This window comes from Canis lupus, chromosome 7, assembly GCF_011100685.1.
Source record: "Canis lupus familiaris isolate Mischka breed German Shepherd chromosome 7, alternate assembly UU_Cfam_GSD_1.0, whole genome shotgun sequence".
Taxonomy (NCBI): Eukaryota; Metazoa; Chordata; class Mammalia; order Carnivora; family Canidae; genus Canis; species Canis lupus.
In genome coordinates this window covers 53,300,308-53,321,550 of record NC_049228.1, presented here as the reverse complement: position 1 = coordinate 53,321,550, position 21,243 = coordinate 53,300,308, and the positions used below count along the sequence as shown (strand labels likewise).

Below are 21,243 nucleotides of genomic sequence, written 5' to 3'. Positions count from 1 at the left end.
CCCACCAACAATGCAAGAGAGAGCTAGATCCTCTGCATTCTTGCCAACATTTATTATAATTATTTTTTATTTTAGCTATTCTTAGAGGTATTTAGTGTTATTTCATTGTGGTTTTAATTTGTATTACTCTAGTGACCATTGATGACCAGTTATTTTGGACATTGTTTCCTATGTTTATTTGCCATCTGTATCTTTTCCAATGAATTGTCTTTTCATCATTTCTGTTCATTTTTTTGTTGGAATGTTTGGTTTTTATTGTTGAATTTTAACAGTTCTTTATATGTTCTGTGTACAAATCCTTTGTGGGGTATGTAGTTTGTAAATACTTTCCTAGTGTGTAGCTTGCCTTCTCACAGGTCTTTCATAAAGCAAAAGTTTTTAATTTTAGCTAGGTCTTTTATGGATTATACTTTTGTTGAAACTTTTACACCTTTATCAGAAATCAGTTGGACATAGTTAATGTGTCTCTTTTGGAGTTCTCTTTTCTAATCTGTCTATGTGTTTTTCCTTCTGCCTACTGTCTTCATTACTATAACTATATTGGAAGCCTTAATATTGGGTAGAGTAATTCCTCTCACTTTACTATTTTTCAAAATTATTATCTTTTTTCAAAATTATTTTTAACACTTCTGGTCCTGTGCCTTTCCATAATTATTTTATTATTATTATTATTATTATTATTATTATTATTATTTTAAAAAATTTGTTTATTCATGAGAGACACAGAGAGAGGCAGAGACACAGGCAGAGGGAGAAGCAGGCTCCATGCATGGAGCCCGACATGGGACTCAATCCCGGGTCTCCAGGATCACACCCTGGGCTGAAGGCGGCGCTAAACCGCCAAGCCATCCAGGGCTGCTCTATTTTATTATTTTTTAAAATATTTTATTTTTTTATTCAGAAGAGACACAGAGAGAGAGAGAGAGGCATAGACACAGACAGAGGGAGAAGCAGGCTCCATACAAGGAGCCCAACGTGGGATTCGATTCTGGGACTCCAGGATCACGCCCTGGGCCAGAGGCAGGCACTAAACTGCTGAGCCACCCAGGGATCCCCATTTCCATAATAATTTTAGAATAAGATTGTCAATGTCTACAAAAAAACCCAACTTGCTGGTATTACATGAAAATTATAGATCATTTGGGGAAGAATTGATATTTTACTTTGTTGTATTTTCCAGTCCATGAATATTGTATGTCTTGCCATTTATTAGGTCTTTGATTATTTTCATCAGAATTTTGTAATTTTTAGGATACAGATCTTGTACATGTTTTCTCACATCTACATCTAAATATTTTATCTTCTATGGAGCAATTGTAAATAGTATTGTGTTTTAAATTTGGGGTTTGACGTTTGTTGTTTCCTGTTTGTTTATGGTTGAAATGAGATTGAATTTTGAGTTTTGATCTAAAGTCATACAACCTTGCTGAACTTGCTTATTCTCAGAGTTTTGCTGTTGACTCCTTGGGACAATGACAATTATATAGTTTGCAAGTAGGGACAGTTTTATTACTTTCTTTCCAATGTGTATGTTTTAAATTTCTTTTTTCTGCTTCATGGTGCTGGCTAGAGCTTGCAGTGCTATGTAAGTAGGAGTGATGAGAGAGGATTGTCTAACTATGTTCCTGATTTTATGTGGAAGGCATTCACTCTATCATTAAATATAACGTTAAGTGTAGAATTTTTGTAGATGCTGTTTATAAAGTTGACAAAGTTCCCTTCTATTCCTCATTTTATAAGGGTTTTTGTTATGATTGCGTGCTAGATTTTTGTCATTTTTTTCTGCTTCAATTAATATGATATGAATTTTCTTGAGATTTTAGCTGTTGATACGGTAGATCTTATTAATTGATATTTGACTTTGAATCTGCTTTGCATACTTGTATTAAATCTGACTTGTTATCATTTTTATACATTTCTAGTTTGGTTTCGTATCATTTTGTTTGGAATTTTTACATCAAAATAAGTTAAGAAGTATTCTCTCTTTTTCTGTTTTCCAGGAGAAACTGTAAAATTGGTGTTAATTCTTCTTTAAATTCTTGGTGGAGTTCTCCATTGAAATCCTCCAAGCCTGGGGGTATAGTTTTAAAGAGCTTTTTAGTTACAAATTTAATGTCTGTAATGTTTACAAGATTATTCAAGTTGTCTCTTTTGTCATGGTTGAGTTTTAGGAGTTTATGGTTTTTTGAGAATTGTTCCATTTCTTCTGAGTTGCCAAATTTATGAATATAAAGTTGTTTGTAGCATTCTCTTATTATCCTTTTAATGACTGCAGGATCTATAGTGCTTTATTTGTGATATTGCTGATTTGTACCTTTTAGTCAGTCTTCCTAGGTTTATCAGTTTTATGGATTTTTGTCCAGAGACCAGCTTTTTGTTTCATTGGTTTTTATCTGTTTTTCCTGTTTTCAATATTACTGATGTTTGCTCTTATTTCCTTCCTTCTTATTGCTTTGAATTTATTTGTTCTTTTTCTAATTTCTTAACACAGGAACTTAAAGATAATTCCTCTTTTACCGTCAGGATTTAGTGCTATAATCTTCCTTCTCATTCCCGCTTTCAGTGCATTTGTACATATTTTGATTTATTTTACTTTGATTTACATTCAGTGTGTATATATTTTTTAAATTTCCATTGAGACTTTCTTTTTGACCCATGGCTTATTTAGAACTGTATTTTATATGGAAATTGTAAAATTTCCAAGTGTTTGTATATTTTCCTCTTATCTATTACTGATTTCTAGTTTGGTTCTATTCTGGCCAGAGAATATTTTAAAAATTTTTTGGAGGTTTATTTCATAGCTCAAGGTACGGTTGATATTCATCAATGATTTGAGTGCTTGATAAAATGTTATAACTCTACTGGCCAACATAGAGAAATCTAGTTTATATTATCTCTAATATGTTTACTTTTTTGTTTAATCACTTGTATGTAACTAATCTTCCCTCTCTGCTGTTTCTCCTTCGAATGCACAGAAGACTTCTTTATTCTGTTTGAGCTCTGACTCCCTATTCTAGTTCACCAGTCCTCCTCCCATGGATGCCCTCTTCTCTCTGCTTATATTTCAGCACACCAGTTGAGGCCAACTCTGCTTGAATGTCCTCCTCACATCACTCTGTTCTCTTTATGTTGAGCTGCCCCCACTACTTGAATATCACGTTTCATCTGCTTAGGCTTTGACACCCACACCAGGCTACCCCTTTGCAGTTATGTTCTCCTCATTCTTCTCTGGCTCTGACCTCCACATTGGTCCTCTCCCAAGTGTTGAAACCTTCCTCGTTCACCCTCAGGCTCTGGCACTACCAGCCTGCCCCTTCTTGAGAATAACCCTTTTCATTTTGCTTGAGCTCTGATACTCTGAATATATGTCTTCCTCATCTTCTTGGGCCCTGATAACCTGCTAGAGGTTAACTGTTTGTGTGTGTTCTCATCACTGTTTGTGGGCTCTTCTATGCTAGCACCTACTCTCAACCTCTGCATAGACCCTTCTTACCCTCACCATACTTGGGCTCTGAATCTCCATGCTGGGTCATTCCTACCCCCTTACAAGAATACCCACCTCCAGTGCTTAGGCTTTTATATCCATGTTAGGCAACTCTTCCACACGGATACTCCTCTCATTTCACTGAGGCTGTGACAACCATGCTGGGCTACCTGCCATGTGTTGATGCCCTTTTCATCCTGCTTGGCTACTGACATCTTACTGGGCAAACATTGTGCATTTGCCCTCCTGATCTCCATCTGATTCTGATTCTACCCCACGTCAAGATTTTAGAACTTAATTGTTCAGGAAGAAGGAAAGTAGAAAATGAAGAAAAAGAAGAGATGAAAGCTCAACTTTCAGTTCAGAAAAGAAAAAAATTTCTCTTTCAGTAAAGGATAGTTAGATATATTTCCTTGTTCATTGGTAAACACACTTTTTAAATTTGTATACTTTGCTTTCCAAATCATGTTGTGTAAAATAAAATACTGTTAATTTTGTGTTCTGCCTACTTTGCCTGGTTCATGACTTTTTAAAGTAATAGACTTGAATAAGTAGAAAATAATTTTAAAAGTATTAATGGTGGAAAAACAGGCATTAATAGGGGATTATTAGGAGGCTGAAGTTTTAAAACTTGTTTTAATTCAAGGCTTTCTAGTAAAAATTAGGTATAAATAAAGAAAATTGTTTCAATTTTGATAAAGTTCAAATCAAATGCAGAAAGTTTCAGAATTTTTTTATTTTATTTTATTTATTTATTCATGAGACACAGAGAGCGAGAGAGGCAGAGACACAGGCAGAGGGAGAAGCAGGCTCCATGGAGGGAGCCTGACGTGGGACTTGATCTTGGCACTCCAGGATCATGCCCTGGGCCAAAGGCAGGTGCTAAACCCGCTGAGCCATTCAGGGATCCCTGAAAGTTTCAGATTTTGAAAACTTTATGTAGTCATTTGACTATTTAAGTATATCATACTTCTAAAGAATTTCAGATATGCAGGTCTATTAATATTATTTTAGGGGAGAAGTTACTGAGAGTGCTCAGCACCTAAGACCGATCTTTAACAAGTATATTTCAATCATGGTCAATAGCTCTCAGCAAAATATATAAAATAAATAGCATTTTTTTCAATTATAAGGTGACATGCAATATAAAGGTAAAGTGATAACTGTAGCTTCTTTTAAATGGTGCCTTTGAAGTAAAAAGCCCCTTTTAAAAAGCATAGGCTTTTTTTTTTTTTTTTAAATAAAAACGTGGATTTGCCTTTAAAAATGTTGGTGGGGAGGTGGGTGGAGGGTGGGGGTGACTGGGTGACAGGCATTGAAGGGGGCACTTGATGGGATGAGCACTGGGTGTTATTCTGTATGTTGGCAAATTGAACACCAATAAAAAAATAAAATAAATAAAATAAAAATGTTAGTGGGAAAACTCTATATATCTAAATTCCAGGACTGACTTATCTGTATCTTGGAGGGATCCATTAAGAATCTAGCTGTGAGGTCCTTTATAGTCAGTATCTTTGTTGGTGCTACATATGAAAAAGATTTGTGTATCAAAAAGATGCCTATAAGATTTATTGGTATTTCTAAACAAGAATAAATGTTAATAGAAGATATAAATAAAATTCAGAATTGGCATAATAGGTTGGAAAATGACTTCATTCAAACAGGATAAACGACAGTAGTGACAAGTACAGGTTATTATATGCCTAAGGATAAAAATAAATTAGAAATTCATTTTAGAGAAAGACTTACTGGTTAGGCCCAGTACATAAAGAAAAGTGCATGGTTCATAGTTAAATTTAACTTGAACACATGCAAGCAACATTGTGCTATTTGGCAAGAAAATAAATAAATTTAAACAAAAACAAACCTGGTATGAGTTTTTAATCTTTAGATTCCTCCTTAATAATCTGTAATGTACAGGAAACTTTTTCACTTGTGTTAAGTACACTGATAAAAGAGTACAAATACAAATCAAAATTTACAAGCTAATGGAGAATAGATGCCACAAAGATAAATTACAAGTATTATGAATTATTTAGCTTGTGGAAGAGAGTGTAAGACATGACTTGATATATGGGTTTCAAGTAAATGAAGGGGTTTCCCTGAGGTGTCCAGCATTGATTTACATTTGCAGAAGGATAAGTGGAATATTGATTGATCTTTCTAGGAGGTATTAAGATAGAAAGAATTTTTTTGGTTTAATATTGCTGAATTAAGTGACCTCAGAAAGTCTTTTATAGTAAAATTAATGAATTGTTTGCATAGATGGGAAAAGGAGTGTCATTTTAGGGCACTTGAAAAATGAATAGCTTTGCAAAATATTGTAGTTCATGCTGAAAGATGGTGACAGTTGTTTATATATGGATTTGCATTTTTTTACTGAGACTTTTTAAGATGGGAGGGGTAGCATAAACTAATGCATGAACTGTACTATAGCTTAGTCTTTGAAGGGAAAAAAAAAGTTTAAAAATAATCTTGGCCACAATTGCAGTTTTTGATGTATATGAGCCATGTTCCAAGATGCCTAAAAACACCCCACTATTTCATGTCCTATGCCTACAGTGTCAAATAATGCATGGTTCCCCAGTGAATACTTGTGCACTAACTCATTTGAGGACAGAGTTCTTTTTTAGGCTCAGATACTTTGATTTTTCCCAGAGGACAGTTTGCTATTTCTACTTGCCATTTCTCAGAAGAAAAATAGAAACTGTAACACCATTAGTTTCCCATTGTAAAATAGTAGATCATTATTATTTTATATTTATTCTGGTCTTTTTATTTTTTAAACTAATCATAATTTTTTGGTCATAATTAAATGTACGTTGCAGTACAATAAGGAAGCTAGACTTTAATTTTTCAGTGACTTATTTTTGCCTTCCCATTTGAAGCCTTGAGGTTTTTTTTTTTTTTTTTTTTTTGCGTAAAAAGTATTTGTAATAGATTATACAATAAATTTCAAGAAAACATAAGGCATTTTTAACTTGCTTTAGGTAGAAAAACATCCTTTGAACTTTAGTGTATCTTGACACTGTAGAACAGTCAGTATGACAGAATTCATTTTCAGGTTGTCTATTCTGAGCTGTACAATTCAAGGAATAATTTTAAGTGATTAGCATGCACTCGACGTCTTTTTTTTTTTTTTTTTTCTGGCTAGATACTGCTTCCTAAAATAGGTTAATTTTTCTATATCATTTTCCCCCCTTATGCATGGCATGATGTAATATGCCTCAGTTTATCTTTTAACATTAATAAATATATGGTTTGTGAGTTATGATATAAAACTATTGTCATTTAGTTATTAAAATTGTTCTGGCTTTGAAAATTGGGAGGGCATGTTAAGAGTGTTAAAAGATAAACTGAGGCATATTACGTTTTTTAAGACTCAATCTGAGCAAAAATCCATTCAAATCAGGCAACCAAGAACCAGAAGTGATTAGCAACCCTCCAAGAGCTAAGGGAGAGACTATTATGGAGAAAAGATGGAAGCAAAGCAAGGAAAGTATTTGTCTGGCTATAGTGTAAGTCATTACCTTATATGGGAATGGCTAGGTGGCTCTTGGTGATCGATTGTTCTTAGGTTTTAATTTCTTAATCTTGAGGCATTATAGGTATTAAGTATTGGTTTGCTTCCTTAGGCTGCTAAGGCACTAAAGCCACCTCAGTCTACTTGCCTCCAGTTGAATTAATTAGAATTAATTAATTAGAGAACCAGAGAGAGCGAGAGCGAGAGAGAGAGAGAGAATATGCTCCAGAAGAGGAGCAGAAGGGAGAGGGAGAGGGACAGACTCCAAGCTGAGTGTAAAGCTTGATGCCAGCTCAGTCCTATGACTGCTCAGACCATGACCCCAGCAGAAATCAAGTCAGTCACTTAACCAACTGAACTACCCAGGCATCCCTAAATTATTTTAATAAGAGCAAAAACAATGAATTATGTGCAAATAATTATAGGTAAGTCTAAGTGACTGCAGAAGATGTGGCTCCCACCCAACCTTATAAATAAACGAAGGAATGAAGGTAGAAAAGTGAAACAAACCGCAAGCTCAGGACATTCCTTGAAACAATCGGAGTTCAATTCACAAAGTGACCATAACCTGAAATCTCAGGAGAGACATGTACCTGTAGGGAAAGTTGAGGTGTGAGCACTAGCTTACCTGGGGTGGACATAGCTGGCAGTGGGCAAGGACATTTCAGTTGCAAAAGGTAAAAAATTGGTGGAGGCCAAATGTGGACAAGAGAGAGTGGGGAGCCCTCTGGAGCAGCAGTTAAAAATGCAGCTCCAACCCTCTTGCAAGCTTTTTCTCCATAAGCCCCACTTGATGAGAGCCCTGCTAAATCATTTCTCTTGCTGTAGGCTTGGAAGAGGGGAACAGTGGTTGCTATGGAAAGGGCACAAATATGACCTGGATCCTTCTCCTGTATCTCTCCTATGTAACAAAAATCATAAGGTCAGGAAGAAAGTACCATAAACTATATTGCCCTTTGGGCACTGGTAAAAACCACTGAAGCTGGGGTGGCAGGGAGGGGGCAGAAAATAACCTAAGGGAAAGCAGTATTACATCCCAGAAACTGCAGTTCCAGAGCTACAGTATATAGGAGAGAGAGGAGCACTTTAAAATCGAAGCATACAGATTTTTATTAGCACAGGTCTAATTAGAACAACGGATAACACCACCCCAACCCAGATTTCCGCCCCAGGCTAACCAATGTCTAATAAAAGTAACAGTTGAATACCGGTGAGAAACTCAAAAGAGACAAATAGTCTAGGAGGGAAGATAGAGAGCTGAGGGTACAGAAGAAATTGAGAAAAGCATGTAGTCCCATATGAAGAGAAGTTATGGCTAGAGGAATTTGAAGCCTCTAGTACACTGAGGGTAGTCATAGCAACAGTAAGCATCAGACCTACCTAACTTCTGAGATAAACACAATTCTGCACTAAAAACCAAAGGAAAGATCTGCCCATTTCCAAGTAGAGAAATTATTTGCCTTGGTCTCTGTTGTCCTACCCAGGATATCCAGATATCAATATAATTATGAGCATTTGAAAAGTCAAGGGAAAATATGCAGAGACAAAGCAACAGAAGCAGATACAGTTGGAATTGTATGATGAGGAATTTAAAATAATGAGTAGGTTAAAATCTGTATTATCTATGGCTGCCTAATATCACAAAATTTTAGCTATTTAAAGTACTAGAGGCCCTGGGTTTTTGTTTTTGTTTTTTACTAGAGGCTGTATTGTTCGAAAGAGAGATTAATGAGACTCACCATTAATCTCTTCACAGTGCCTTTTGTAGGACTCTGTTGTGGCATCAACTTTGATCTTTCTAAGGTCTTAACAAGTTACACCCTTGGCTTTATCTCTAGACCTTGTTTTTCCTGGTAACATCCTGGATTTGAAATTTATTCTGAAGACACATCTTACTTTTACCATATTTGCTATGTGGAGAGCTTGAGAATCTTTGGAATTATGGAATCTTGACTCATTTTGGTTTGATAGCCTTGCCTTGAATTTATCTTTCCTTCCAATTCACTGTATGCGCCAGGAAGAAACCAGGCAGCACCTTCAACACTTTACTCAGAAATTTCCTTAAATACATTAGTTACCCACTTCATTAGACACATTCCTACTTCCCACTTTAGTAAAAGATAAGATGTTGATGAACTTTCTGCCACCACATACAGTGCTTCCCCTTTCTTCAGTTTCCAGTAATATCTTTCTAAGACTGCTTTTTTCAGTTCTTTACTGGCTGTTGGCTGGAGGCCTCCCTCCATTCCTTGTTTCAAGGGCTTCTCCATATGGCAGCTTACAACTTGGCAACTGGCTCCCATCAGAGTGAGCAAGAGTAATCACGACAGAAGTCACTACCTTTTGTAATGTAATCATAGAAGGGACATCCAGTCAGTTTTGAGAGTCACTAGGTCCATTCAAGGGATTAAACAAGGGCATGAATATGAGAAGACAGGGATCACTGGGAACCATTTTAGAGGCTGGTTACCACAGTAGCAGTATGATTTTCTTAAGTTTACCTGTTCTAATATATTTTCTGTAGATTGTTTAATGTTTTCTACATACACAATCATATTATCTACACATAAAATTTTACTTCTTTCTTTCTAGCCAGTATTCATTTTACTTTGTCTTCTTATATTATTGGACTGACTAGGAACTCCAGTCAGTATTGAACAGAAGTATTAATAGCTGACATTCTTGTTTTATGTTTTAAATTCGCAGTTAGGGACAAAGTTTTCTTTTTTTCCATCCTTGTAATACCTATAGGTTTTTATAGATGTTCTTTATTAGTTTGAGGAAGTTCCTTTAGTCCCTAGATTGTAGAGGTTTTTTATCATAAATTGGTTGAATTTTGACAAGTAAGTATTCTGTATTTATAGATAAACATATAAGATTTCTCCTTGGGGAGGAGGGCGGGGGGTGGGGGTGACTGGGTGGTGGGCACTGAGGTGGGCACTTGACAGGATGAGCACTGGGTGTTATTCTGTATGTTGGCAAATTGAACACCAATAAAAAATAAATTTATTATTAAAAAATAAAAATAAATAAGATTTCACCTTTATTCTATTAACATGGTAAATTACATCAAGTTTCAACTCTTATATAAGTCTTGCTTTAATAAGATTTCACCTTTATTCTATTAACATGGTGAATTACATCAAGTTTCAACTCTTATATAAGTCTTGCTTTCCTGGGATAAACTTATCTCAGATGTGTTATCTTTTGTATCTCTGGATTTGGATTTGTCTTGCCTATAATTGTTTTTGTGGGTTTTTTTTTTCTTTTTTGGATTTTTTTTTCAGCTATATTTATTAGATTAGACGGTAATTTTTGTTTTCTGTAATGTCCTCTTAAGGTTTTAGTAGTAAGATTATGGCTGCTTCATGAAATGAGTATACACTTGAACTAAAAGAAACAATCAGTGAGCATTAGAATGGTAACTTTTTGGGGGTGCACATTGAAACATGAATGTAAATGATCAGATAACTCACCTCTTTAAGTATTATATATCATACTATCTCTTACACTTTGTTCCTTGGAAAATGTGTTTTATTCTTAGTATTTTAAAAACTATGCATTTTTATCATTTGATCCATTCATTAGTTGATAGACATTTGGGTTGTTTCCACTTTTTAGCTATTATGAATAATACAACTATAAACATTTGTCCGCAAGTTTTATATGAATATATATTTTCAATTCTCGTGGGTATATTAGGAATGGAATTGCTGGGTAATACGTTAACTCTATGTTTAACTTTCTGAGGAACTGCGAGACCATTTTCAAAGCGGCTGCACCATTTTACATTTCTACCTGCACTCTATGAGGGTTCCAATTCTTCCACAACTTTGCCAACATTTGTTACTATCTGTGTTTTTTATTATAACTTCCTAGTGGTTTTGAAGTGATATCTAATTGTTTTAACTTAATGGCTAATGATGTTGAGCAATTTTTCATGTGCTTCTTTAGCTTTTTGTGTATCTTCTTTGAAGAAGTGTCTATTCTGATGCTTTAAATTCAGTTGTCATTTTAGTGCTGAGTTTTCAGAGTTCTTTATATATTTCATTCAAGTCCATAATCAGATATGTTATTTGTAAAAAATTTTATACATTCTGTGCATAATTTTTAACTATTTTGATGGGGGTCATTTGAAATATAAAGTTTTTATTTATGGTGAAGCCTAGTTTATCTGTTTTTCTTTTGTAGATTATGTCTGATGTCATACATATCTAAGAAACCATTGCCTAATCCAGTATCACAATGTTGTATGCTTCTGTTTTCTTCTAGGGGTTTATAATTTTAGCTCTTACATTTTGGTCTTTGATTTAATTAGTGTTATTTTTTTATATGGCGTGAGGTAGGGCTCCAACTTTATTCTTTTGCGTATGGATACAAGTTCCAGCACTATTTGTTGAAAAAAACTATTCTTTCTCTTTGATTTTCTTGGTATCCTGCTTGAAAAATCAATATACTGTAAATGTAAATATTTATGTTCTGTTGTTCCCTGCATCTGTCTTCATACAAATACTGCATTGTCATGATTACCATAATTTTGTAGTAAGTTTTAAAATTGAGAAGTATGAGTCCTTCATCTTTTTCTCCCTTTTCAAGAATATTTTAGATATTCTGGGTCCCTTTCATTTCTGTATGACTTTAAGAGTTGGATCAGCTTGTCTTTTTCTGCAAATAAACCAGCTGAGATTTTGGTAGAGACTGAGCTGAATCTGAATGTCAGTCCTAAAAGTATTAAATCTTCCAATCATGAACATGCAATACTTTTCCATTTATTTAGGTCTGTAATTTCTTTTGACAGTGTTTTTTAGCTTTCAGTGTACAAGTCTTGCTTCTCTTGTTCAGTTTATTCCTTTATACTGTATTTTTCTTGATGCAAATATAAATAGAATTGTTTCTTCGATTTCCTTTTGGGGTTATTTACTGCTAGTGTATAAATGTACAATTGACTTTTGTACATTGATCTTGTATCCTGTCACCCTGCTGAACTCCTTCATTAGTTTTAATAGTTTTTTAGTGGATTTCTTAGATTTTCTGTATATAAAAGCATGTCATGTGTAATAGAGATAATTTTACTTCTTTTAGAATCCAGATGGTTTTTTTTTTTTTTTCCCCCTACTTAATTGCCCTGGTTGTGATCTCAATATGAGCTGAAGTAGCAATAGCAGGCATCCTTGTCTTATTGATGATTATAGGGGGAAAGCATTTGATTTTTTTTCCTATTAGATATGGCATGTTAGGTGTAGGCTTTTCATACATAGCCTATTTTTAGTATGAAGAAATTCCCTTCTCTTTCTATGTTTTTAAGTTTTGTTGTGTGTCTTTTTTTTAAATCATGAATCATTATTGGATTTCTGTTTTTACTTTTCCACATTTACTTAGATCATGCGGTTTTTGCCCTTTGTTTTTTATTGATATGGTATATTACATTAATTGATTTTTTGAATGTTAAACTACTTTTCATTCCTGATTTTTTTTTTGAGATTTTATTTATTTATTTATTCATGAGAGAGAGAGAGAGAGAGAGAGAGAGAGAGAGAGAGAGGCAGAGACACAGGCAGAGAAAGAAGCAGGCTCCATGCAGGGACCCCAACATGGGACTCAATCCCAGGATCCCAGGATCACACCCCAAGCTGAAGGCGGCGCTAAACCGCTGAGCCACCAGGGCTGCCCTCATTCCTGGTTTAAATCCCAATTGGACATGATATATAATCCTTTTGTTATGGTTCTGGATTCTGCTTGTTAGTATTTTGTTGAGGATTTTTGCATCTATGTTCATTTGATATTACTCTAGTTCTTAGAGACCTTTGACACAGATTTTTGTGTTTCTGATTTCTTAAAGCACCTATATTCTTTTAGACAATACTTTTAAAATAACAGCCAAATGTTACAATTTGTAAAGAGGGCATTAAGGTGATTGTACTGAAATATTTTTTAATAATGATAGCTCTTTTATTTTTCACTATGTGTTTACTTTTGCTTGAAAACACTATGTCTCTTTCTCTTTGCCAAATATCCTGTGAAATCTATTCGTTCCTTTTCCAAATCTTACCTACAAAATTGATATTCAGAATTTATAAAATGAAACCAGGATACTGAGCTTCCAAACACAAGACATTAAAAAAGGCAAGAAATTTATCTGGTTTACCATGGAATGAGCTGCAATTCTCTTTAGAATAGAAGCTTTGCTGTCTTGACCTTATCTTTCACATTAATGTAAAATTGCCCATTCCTGGAGTAGTACCTGGAAGAATATAAGGATTATGCAAAGCTATAAAATAAATCTTTTTCTAGAATGCTAGATTTACTAGAAAATTAAGAATAGATGAATGTGGGAAAACTTCTTATATTAAAACTGGAAAGATTTTTTTTATGTAGAAAAATACAAAATGTGCAAGGATGACTAAGCTTAAAACTTAAGACTTCAAAGAAATTCAATACTTTTGACACAATTTTCAGCCCAACCATCCAAGTCTCAAGGATATGAATTCTCTTTTCTTAATAGATAAGAGTACAGTTTGTGGAAGTTTTTGAAAGAATACTCTGAAGCATTAAAGAAATGCTGTAAATGATTTCTTACTTCATGAAAAGGCTATTGTCCTTGTAAATAACAAAACAACACTGGGAATATTATCTTGTCCAGTTTTAACTTAAGGGGCATTTTTTTTCAAGTTTTTATTTAGATTATTGCTATTTAACATATAATATAATATTGATTTCAGGAGTAGAACTCAGTGATTCATCACTTACATATAATACCCAGAGCTCATCACGAGTGCCCTCCTTCATATGCATCACCCTTTAGTCCATCCTCCACCAATTCTCTCTGTATTAACCCTCAGGTTGTTCTGTATCATTAAGAGTCTCTTATGATTTGCTTTCTCTTCTTATTCCCCCTACCATATGTTCATCTGTTTTGTTTCTTAAATTCTATTTATGAGTGAAATCATATGCTATTTGTCTTTCTCCAGTTGACTTCTTTTTCTTAGCATAATACACGGTAGCTCCATCCACATCATTGCTAATGGCAAGATTTCATTCTTTTTGATGGCTAATAAGTAATAATCCAATGTGTGTGTGTGTGTGTGTGTGTGTGTGTGTACACATATACCATATTTTCTTTATTCATCAGTTGATGGACACTTTGAGCTATTTCCATAGTTTGGCTGTTGTTAAATAATGCTGCTATAAACATCGGGATGCATGTGCCCCTTCAAATCAGCATTTTGGTATCTTCTGGATAAATACCTAGTAGTGCAATTGCTAGGTTATAGGGTAGATCTATTTTTAACTTTTCAAGGAACCTCCATATTGTTTTCCAGAGTTGCCACACCAGTTTATAGTCCCACCAACAATGTAAGAGAGTTACCCTTTTTCTGCATCCTCACCAACATCTGTAGTTTCCTGTGTTACTAATCTTAGCCATTCTGACAGATATGAGGTGATATCTTATCATGGTTTTGATTTGTATTTCCCTCATGGTGAGTGATATTGAACATCTTTTCATGTATCTGTTGGCAATCTGGATGTCTTTGGAAAAATGTCTATTAATGTCTTCTGGCTATTACCTTTTTTTAATTTATTTTTAAACTTTTTTAAAACTCAATTTGCCAACATATAGTATAACACCCAATGCTCATCTCATCATATGCCCTCCTTAATGCCTTTCACTCAGTTACCCCACTCGCCCACCCACCTCCCCTTCTGCAACCCTTTTGTTTGTTTCTCAGGAGTCTCTCATGGTTTGTCTTCCTTTCTAATTTTTCCCTACTCAGTTTCCCTCCTTTCCCTTATGGCCCCTTTCACTATTCCTTATATTCCCACATATGAGTGAAACCATATGATAATTGTGTTTCTCCAATGGACTGATTTCACTCAGCATAATACCTTCCAGTTCCATCCACATTGATGTAAATGGTAGGTATTCAGCCCTTTTGGTGGCTGAGTAATATTCCATATATTATAGTATATATATATATATATATATATATATATATATATACACACACACACACACACACATATACATATACATATACATATACATATATATATATATATACACCTCTTTCTTTATCCATTCATCTGTCGAAGGACATTGTGGCTCCTTCCACAGTTTGGCTCTCCTGGATTCTCCCTATTTCTTAACTGGATTATTTCTTCTTTGAGTGTTGAGTTTGATAAGTTGTTTATAGATTTTTGGGTACTAACCTTTTATCAGAAATGTTCTTTGCAAATATCTTCTCCCATTCCTAGGCTGCCTTGGCTGCCTTTTAGTTTTCTTGTTAATTTTTTTTAACTTTATTGTTTCCTTTGCTTTGCAGATGAAGTCCCTTTCATCTCGAGGAAGTCCCAATAATTGATTTTTGCTTTTTTTTCCCTTGCCTCTGGAGACATGTCTAGTAAGAAGTTGCTCTGGCCAAGGTCAAAGAGGGTTGCTGCCTGTGTACTTCTCCAGGATTTTGGTGGTTTCCTATCTCACATTTAGGTCTTTCATCCATTTTTAATGTGTTTTTGTGTGTCACATGTAAGAAAGGGGTCCAGTTTCATTTTTCTGCATGTTACTGTCCAGTTTTTCCATTACCATTTGTTGAAGAGACTGTCTTTTTTTCCATTGGATATTCTTTCCTGCTTTGCTGAAGATTAGTTGACCATACAATTATGGGTCCATTTCTGGGTTTTCTGTTCTGTTCTATTGATCTGTATGTCTGTTTTTGTGTAGTACTATACTGTCTTGATGACTACAGCTTCAGCAGACAACAAAAAGAAGTAAAAAACATCCAAATTGGCAAGAAGGAAGTCAGACTTTCACCATTTGCAGTTGACATGATACTCTATGTAGAAACACAAAGACTCCACCAAAAAAGTATTAGAACTGACACACACATTCAGCAAAGTTGCAGGATACAAAATCAGTGTACAGAAATCTGTTGCATTTCTATATACCAGTAACGAAGAAGCAGAATGAGAAATCAAGGAATAGATACCATTTACAATTAACCCAAAACCATAAGATACCTAGGAATAAACCTAACGAAGGAGATAAAAGACCTACACTCTAAAAATCATAGAACATTTAGGAAAGAACTTGAGGATGACACAAAGAAATGGAAAAATGTTCCATAATCATGGATTGAAAGAACAAATATTGTTAGAATCTCCATAAGGGATCCCTGGGTGGCGCAGCGGTTTGGCGCCTGCCTTTGGCCCAGGGCGCGATCCTGGAGACCCGGGATCAAATCCCACATCGGGCTCCCGGTGCATGGAGCCTGCTTCTCCCTCTGCCTATGTCTCTGCCTCTCTCTCTCTCTCTCTCTCTCTCTCTCTCTGTGACTATCATAAAAAAAAAAAAAAAGAATCTCCATATACCCAAAGCAGTCTACACATTTAATGCAATCCCTAGGCAAATACCACTAGCATTTTTCACAGAGCTACAACAAACAATCCTAAAATTTGTATGGAACCACAAAAGACCCCGAATAGCCAAAGCAATCTTGAAAAAGAATAAGCAGGAGGCATTACAATTCTGGACATCAAGTTATATTACAAAGCTGTTGTCTAGTTTTAACTTTTTAATACTGTTAGTCAAATATTTCCCTTTCCTGTATTTAGATTTTCATTTTCTTAATTAACTTATTGCTGTGCTCCACATGAGATAGAGGATTAGGTCTTACATTACTTGGTGGTCTGAGAATGTTTGATGAAAAATGTGGATCATGATAGCAGATATTTTCTTGGACATATACCTCAAGGGAAATATTACTGAACATAAATTTAAGAAGAAGACAGATTTCAGAGGTGATATCAAATCTGGAGGATGTTTTATTGGCAAGTCCTCTGCATTTAAGGGTTGTATAGTACATGTGCTCATATTAACTAGGCTAATAGGCCACAGAGAAACTATACATATCTTTAGATAGGTCTACAGAAGAAGTGTTGCCTTTTGTGTTTAACACAGCTTAAGTTTATAGCCTTTCAGAGCATAATAATTGCTAAAGAGTAGTCTTACCATAGCAGCATAACAGAAGATTAAAACAACAACAACAAAAAAGCCCTCTTTAAATAGTATAGCAACAAATTTTTCTTGATAGAGTACCTTAGGTTTTTGGAAAAGCTCATTGTAGACTCTGGCATTACAAGATATATGTATATGCAATTCTGCCCTCAGTGATCCTTAGAGATATTCTATCTCTGTGGTTTAGTTTAATGTTCAGGTAAACTTGGCATTCTTCCTTTTTTTTAAAACTATTTTTCTAACCCTGGAACATTGCTTGCTGATGGGCCATTTCTTACACTTACAGAGGCTTTTATGAATAGTCTTGAAATGATGGAGACCCATTGTTAATGTTCCTTTTTTTTTAAATTTGTATTTATTTATGATAGTTACAGAGAGAGAGAGAGAGAGAGAGGCAGAGACACAGGCAGAGGGAGAAGCAGGCTCCATGCACCGGGAGCCTGACGTGGGACTCGATCCCGGGTCTCCAGGATCGCGCCCTGGGCCAAAGACAGGCGCCAAACTGCTGCACCACCCAGGGATCCCCTAATGTTCCTTTTGGATATCCTGTAACTGACTAAAGTTACTTAATTTTTTTCTATAGTAGGCATTCAGTAAATATTTTTTTTAAGATTTTTACTTATTTTAGAGAGAGAGAGGGAGCACAGGGGAGAGGGGCAGAGGAAGAGAGAGAAAGAAGCAGACTCCCCACTGAGCAGGGAGCCTGGCCCAGGGCTGGCACAGGGCTAGATCCAGAACCTGGGATCATGACCTGAGTCCAAGGCAAGATGCTGAACTGACTGAGCCACCCAGGCACCCCTTCAGTAAATATTTTTTAATAAGTAAATGAAAATAAATGTTTTCTTATCTAATTACAGATTTTACTCTTTAGTCTTATCATTAAGATTTTACCAATCAAAACGGGGAGAGATTTTGCTACAGATTTTCTTACCTTGACAGTGTTTTTTCTCTCCTTACAATATATAGCATCACTTATTTCATCTTTATCTTTTTTTAAAAAATATTTTATTTATTTATTCATGACAGACACACACACACACACACACACACACACACAGAGGCAGAGACACAGGCAGAGGGAGAAGCAGGCTCCATGCAGGGAGCCTGATGTGGGACTCGATGCCGGGTCTCCAGGATCACACCCCAGGCTGAAGGCAGTGCCAAACTGCTGGGCCACCAGGGCTGCCCCATCTTTATCCTTTTTTAAGTCTATTTATTGTTTTTGGTAATCTCTACACCCAAGGTAGGGCTCAAACCCTGAGATCAAGAGTCACTTGCTCTTCCAACTGAGTCAGCCGGGTGCCCCTCATCTTTATTTTATGCATAATCCTACAGATTCATCACTTCTTATGTTTTATACTGTTCTTATGCCAAATTTTGCATCTTTATACTTTTTAATATTTCTCTTATCATCTACTTTCTCTCTCATCCTATGGCTATAACTTTTGCCTAGATTGTAATATTGTATGCCTTGTACCTTGACCTAAGTTTGAGAACTTCTTTTTTATTCCTTTACAATTGCTCTCCATATTTATAAAGGACAAATATATACAGTATCAGGATATTTATAGTATAGTGAAAGAAATTATAAAACTTTAGCTAGAGAGAATTTTAAAAATTGTCTAGACTAGCTTTTTTCTTCATAAATGAGAATAATGATGCCTAGAGAAACAAGTACAGTTTTCTAGCATCCCCATGTATATACATGGTTTTCCACTTTGCACTTTGGAGGTTTACTTGATTTGAAATAGTATCTTGGCAAAGGTGTTTCAGAAGCTGACTGATGGATTGAAGATTGGGATGGTAGAAACAATTCATGGTTCACACGTTTGACAATTCTAGAAAAACTGAGAGGCAGTAGGAATTACTGTGAAAGGTAGTGCAAGTGTGCTTGAGAGTAATGGCAACAAAGAGGAAGGCTTTGGAAAGGAATGGCAACAATGGAGGCAGGATAACCTGAGACGGGGATAAATTGTCATCATGTGTCTGTCTGTTTAGTTGTCTGGATTCCTTGTATTCGTTATCAGTTTGACTTTATCCTCTTAGAAGGAAGGGCTTGAGTCCCATTCATGGGCCTAATAGTATGCTAAACATGAATAGTAGGGGTTGGAGAAATGGCTTTAAAGTCATGATGAGCAACAAGACATAAACCTGTTTTTTGAATACTACTGTGTGCCATGCACTTTCATGCAAATTATTTCAAAGACAAGATGTAATCAACTCAAACATTCAAAAATCTAATTTTCATTGTTACCTCATTGATATCAAGTGTCTCCACCAGAAAGCTAGCAACAAAGAAAAGGCTATTGTAGTTCATATTATTTGGAAATTGTTCTGGTAGAGCAGCGGTCTGGAAGGAAGTAAATTTAGGAGCTCAAAGGAGTCCCTGTGGATTTCCTTTACACATATTGCTGTGTGATCTTGATCTTGTTGGATAAGTGTTGTACTCTCTTTGGAGGAATAAGTCCCAATAACAGAAAAATTCAGGGCAGAGTAACATGAAAATTAGGGTTGTCGTTTTAGGGTAAGTTTTAATATTGTTCCTGTTTAATTTAATTAACCTCTTTCTGATAGGATTGAGTTGGAATACTTTTCAGAGGTAAACATTAAAGATACAGAAGATACAGATTTTTTTGCTGAGTGTGTTTTAACACTTTGTAATTCTTTTTGGACTAAGAATAGTTGTAATAACAAACCTTTTTTTATGTTAATGCCATCTTTTTATTCTAGTCTAGCTATGTATGCTACTGAGGAATGTGAGGTGTCAGTACCAAGAAAAAGACTAAAATAACCAATGTATATTTAATGAAATATTTAAAAGACATATAAATTGTTTATTTCATTGAGAGGATTTAAATAAAAATATGAAAAAGATCCAAGTCAAAATACATTGATTGTGCCTTTTTTGATAAGAAATGAAACTGTGTTTTAAAAGTTGGATATTTTTTCTGTCCTGGATTACCACTGGGAACTTATATTCTTTGTAGGACTTTCCATATTTAAGATACTTCTGATGATTGGGAACACTTTTGATGTAAAAATCATGTTCATATTTTATTACAAAGGTATGCAAGATTGCCTTATGGAAGGTTAATTTTTTAAAAAAGCAAAGCATAGATTATCCCTGAAGAAGTCAGCACAGCTCTGGAAAAAAATCTAGTTTTGGTAAATGACAGCTCTAGGCACATATTTTCTTATTCTCATAGGCATTTTCTTTTCATTTTTGTATTTCAGAGTAAGTGAGGAAAAGGAAGTGACAGAAGAACGATTCCGAGCTGAGCAGGAATCATTTGAGAAGAAGATCAGGCATTTGGAAGAACAGAATGAACTGATCATCAAAGAAAGGGAAGATATCCTTTTTGAAAGTCCTCTTTTTTAATGTGCAGGAAGTTTGGCTCTTTCATGAAGAAAATATACACTCCAGAGAAATAATTGTTCTAATTTATAACAGGGAATAAATCTGCATGGGCTGCCATTTTTAGGCAATCAAAACGACACTTAACAGCATGTGCTGTTGCTTCCTTTGTGCTTGATATGGCCACCCAGCTGTTCTGCTACTGCTATTATACTGCGGAGCACATATTTGTCAACTAAAAAAGACAATAAGAAATTTGGACATTAACATGTAATGTTGGAACTTTACTGAATTCTGTTCCACTGCTCTAATTGAGCCTGAAGCTTCTTTGTATTTGGCATTCTTTCTAGCAAAAGCTTTGACAGCCCTGAGGAATTCTATTCTGAAATCATAAAAATTTTTTAAAAATCCATTGTAATTTGTAGATGTTGTAATTGCTAAGTATTTACACTGCAGCATAATACCACCAAAATTCTCATGGAGGAAAAGACTAGGGATTAAAACTGGAAGTGTGTGTGTGTGTGTGTGTGTGTGTGTGTATAATATAGCATAATTTGTAAACTGGCATTTTAACTTAAGAATTGTACTTTAAAGAATATGTGAGTTAAAATAAGCATATTTCTGAAGTTTCTTTTGACTGGGAGGAATTACTTATCTTGGAGTGTTTTTGCAGTGGTGTTGATAGAAAAGATAAGTAACTGCCCCTAAAGTTTGGGCGATAGATTGACCAACTAAACTAGTCTATGAATACTTCAAGGAACCAGTGCCTTTATTGGCAATATCGCCATTAACTTGATGTTTAATAATCATTTCAAAAGTTCTGCAAGTGTTAAAAATGATCATATCCAGTGGACGGTAACTATACCTTC

General features: G+C 35.1%; 1 protein-coding gene across 14 annotated transcripts in view; it reads left to right on the top strand.

Moving 5' to 3' along the window:
* Positions 1 to 21,243, top strand: part of KIAA1328 (protein hinderin) — a 377,583-nt gene that overhangs the window by 38,047 nt on the left and 318,293 nt on the right. For all 14 annotated transcript variants that reach the window (XM_038543408.1, XM_038543400.1, XM_038543406.1 and 11 more), the window contains one exon: positions 20,254 to 20,369. In XM_038543408.1, the coding sequence (XP_038399336.1) occupies positions 20,254 to 20,369 (116 nt within the window). The remainder of the gene's footprint in view (positions 1 to 20,253; positions 20,370 to 21,243) is intronic.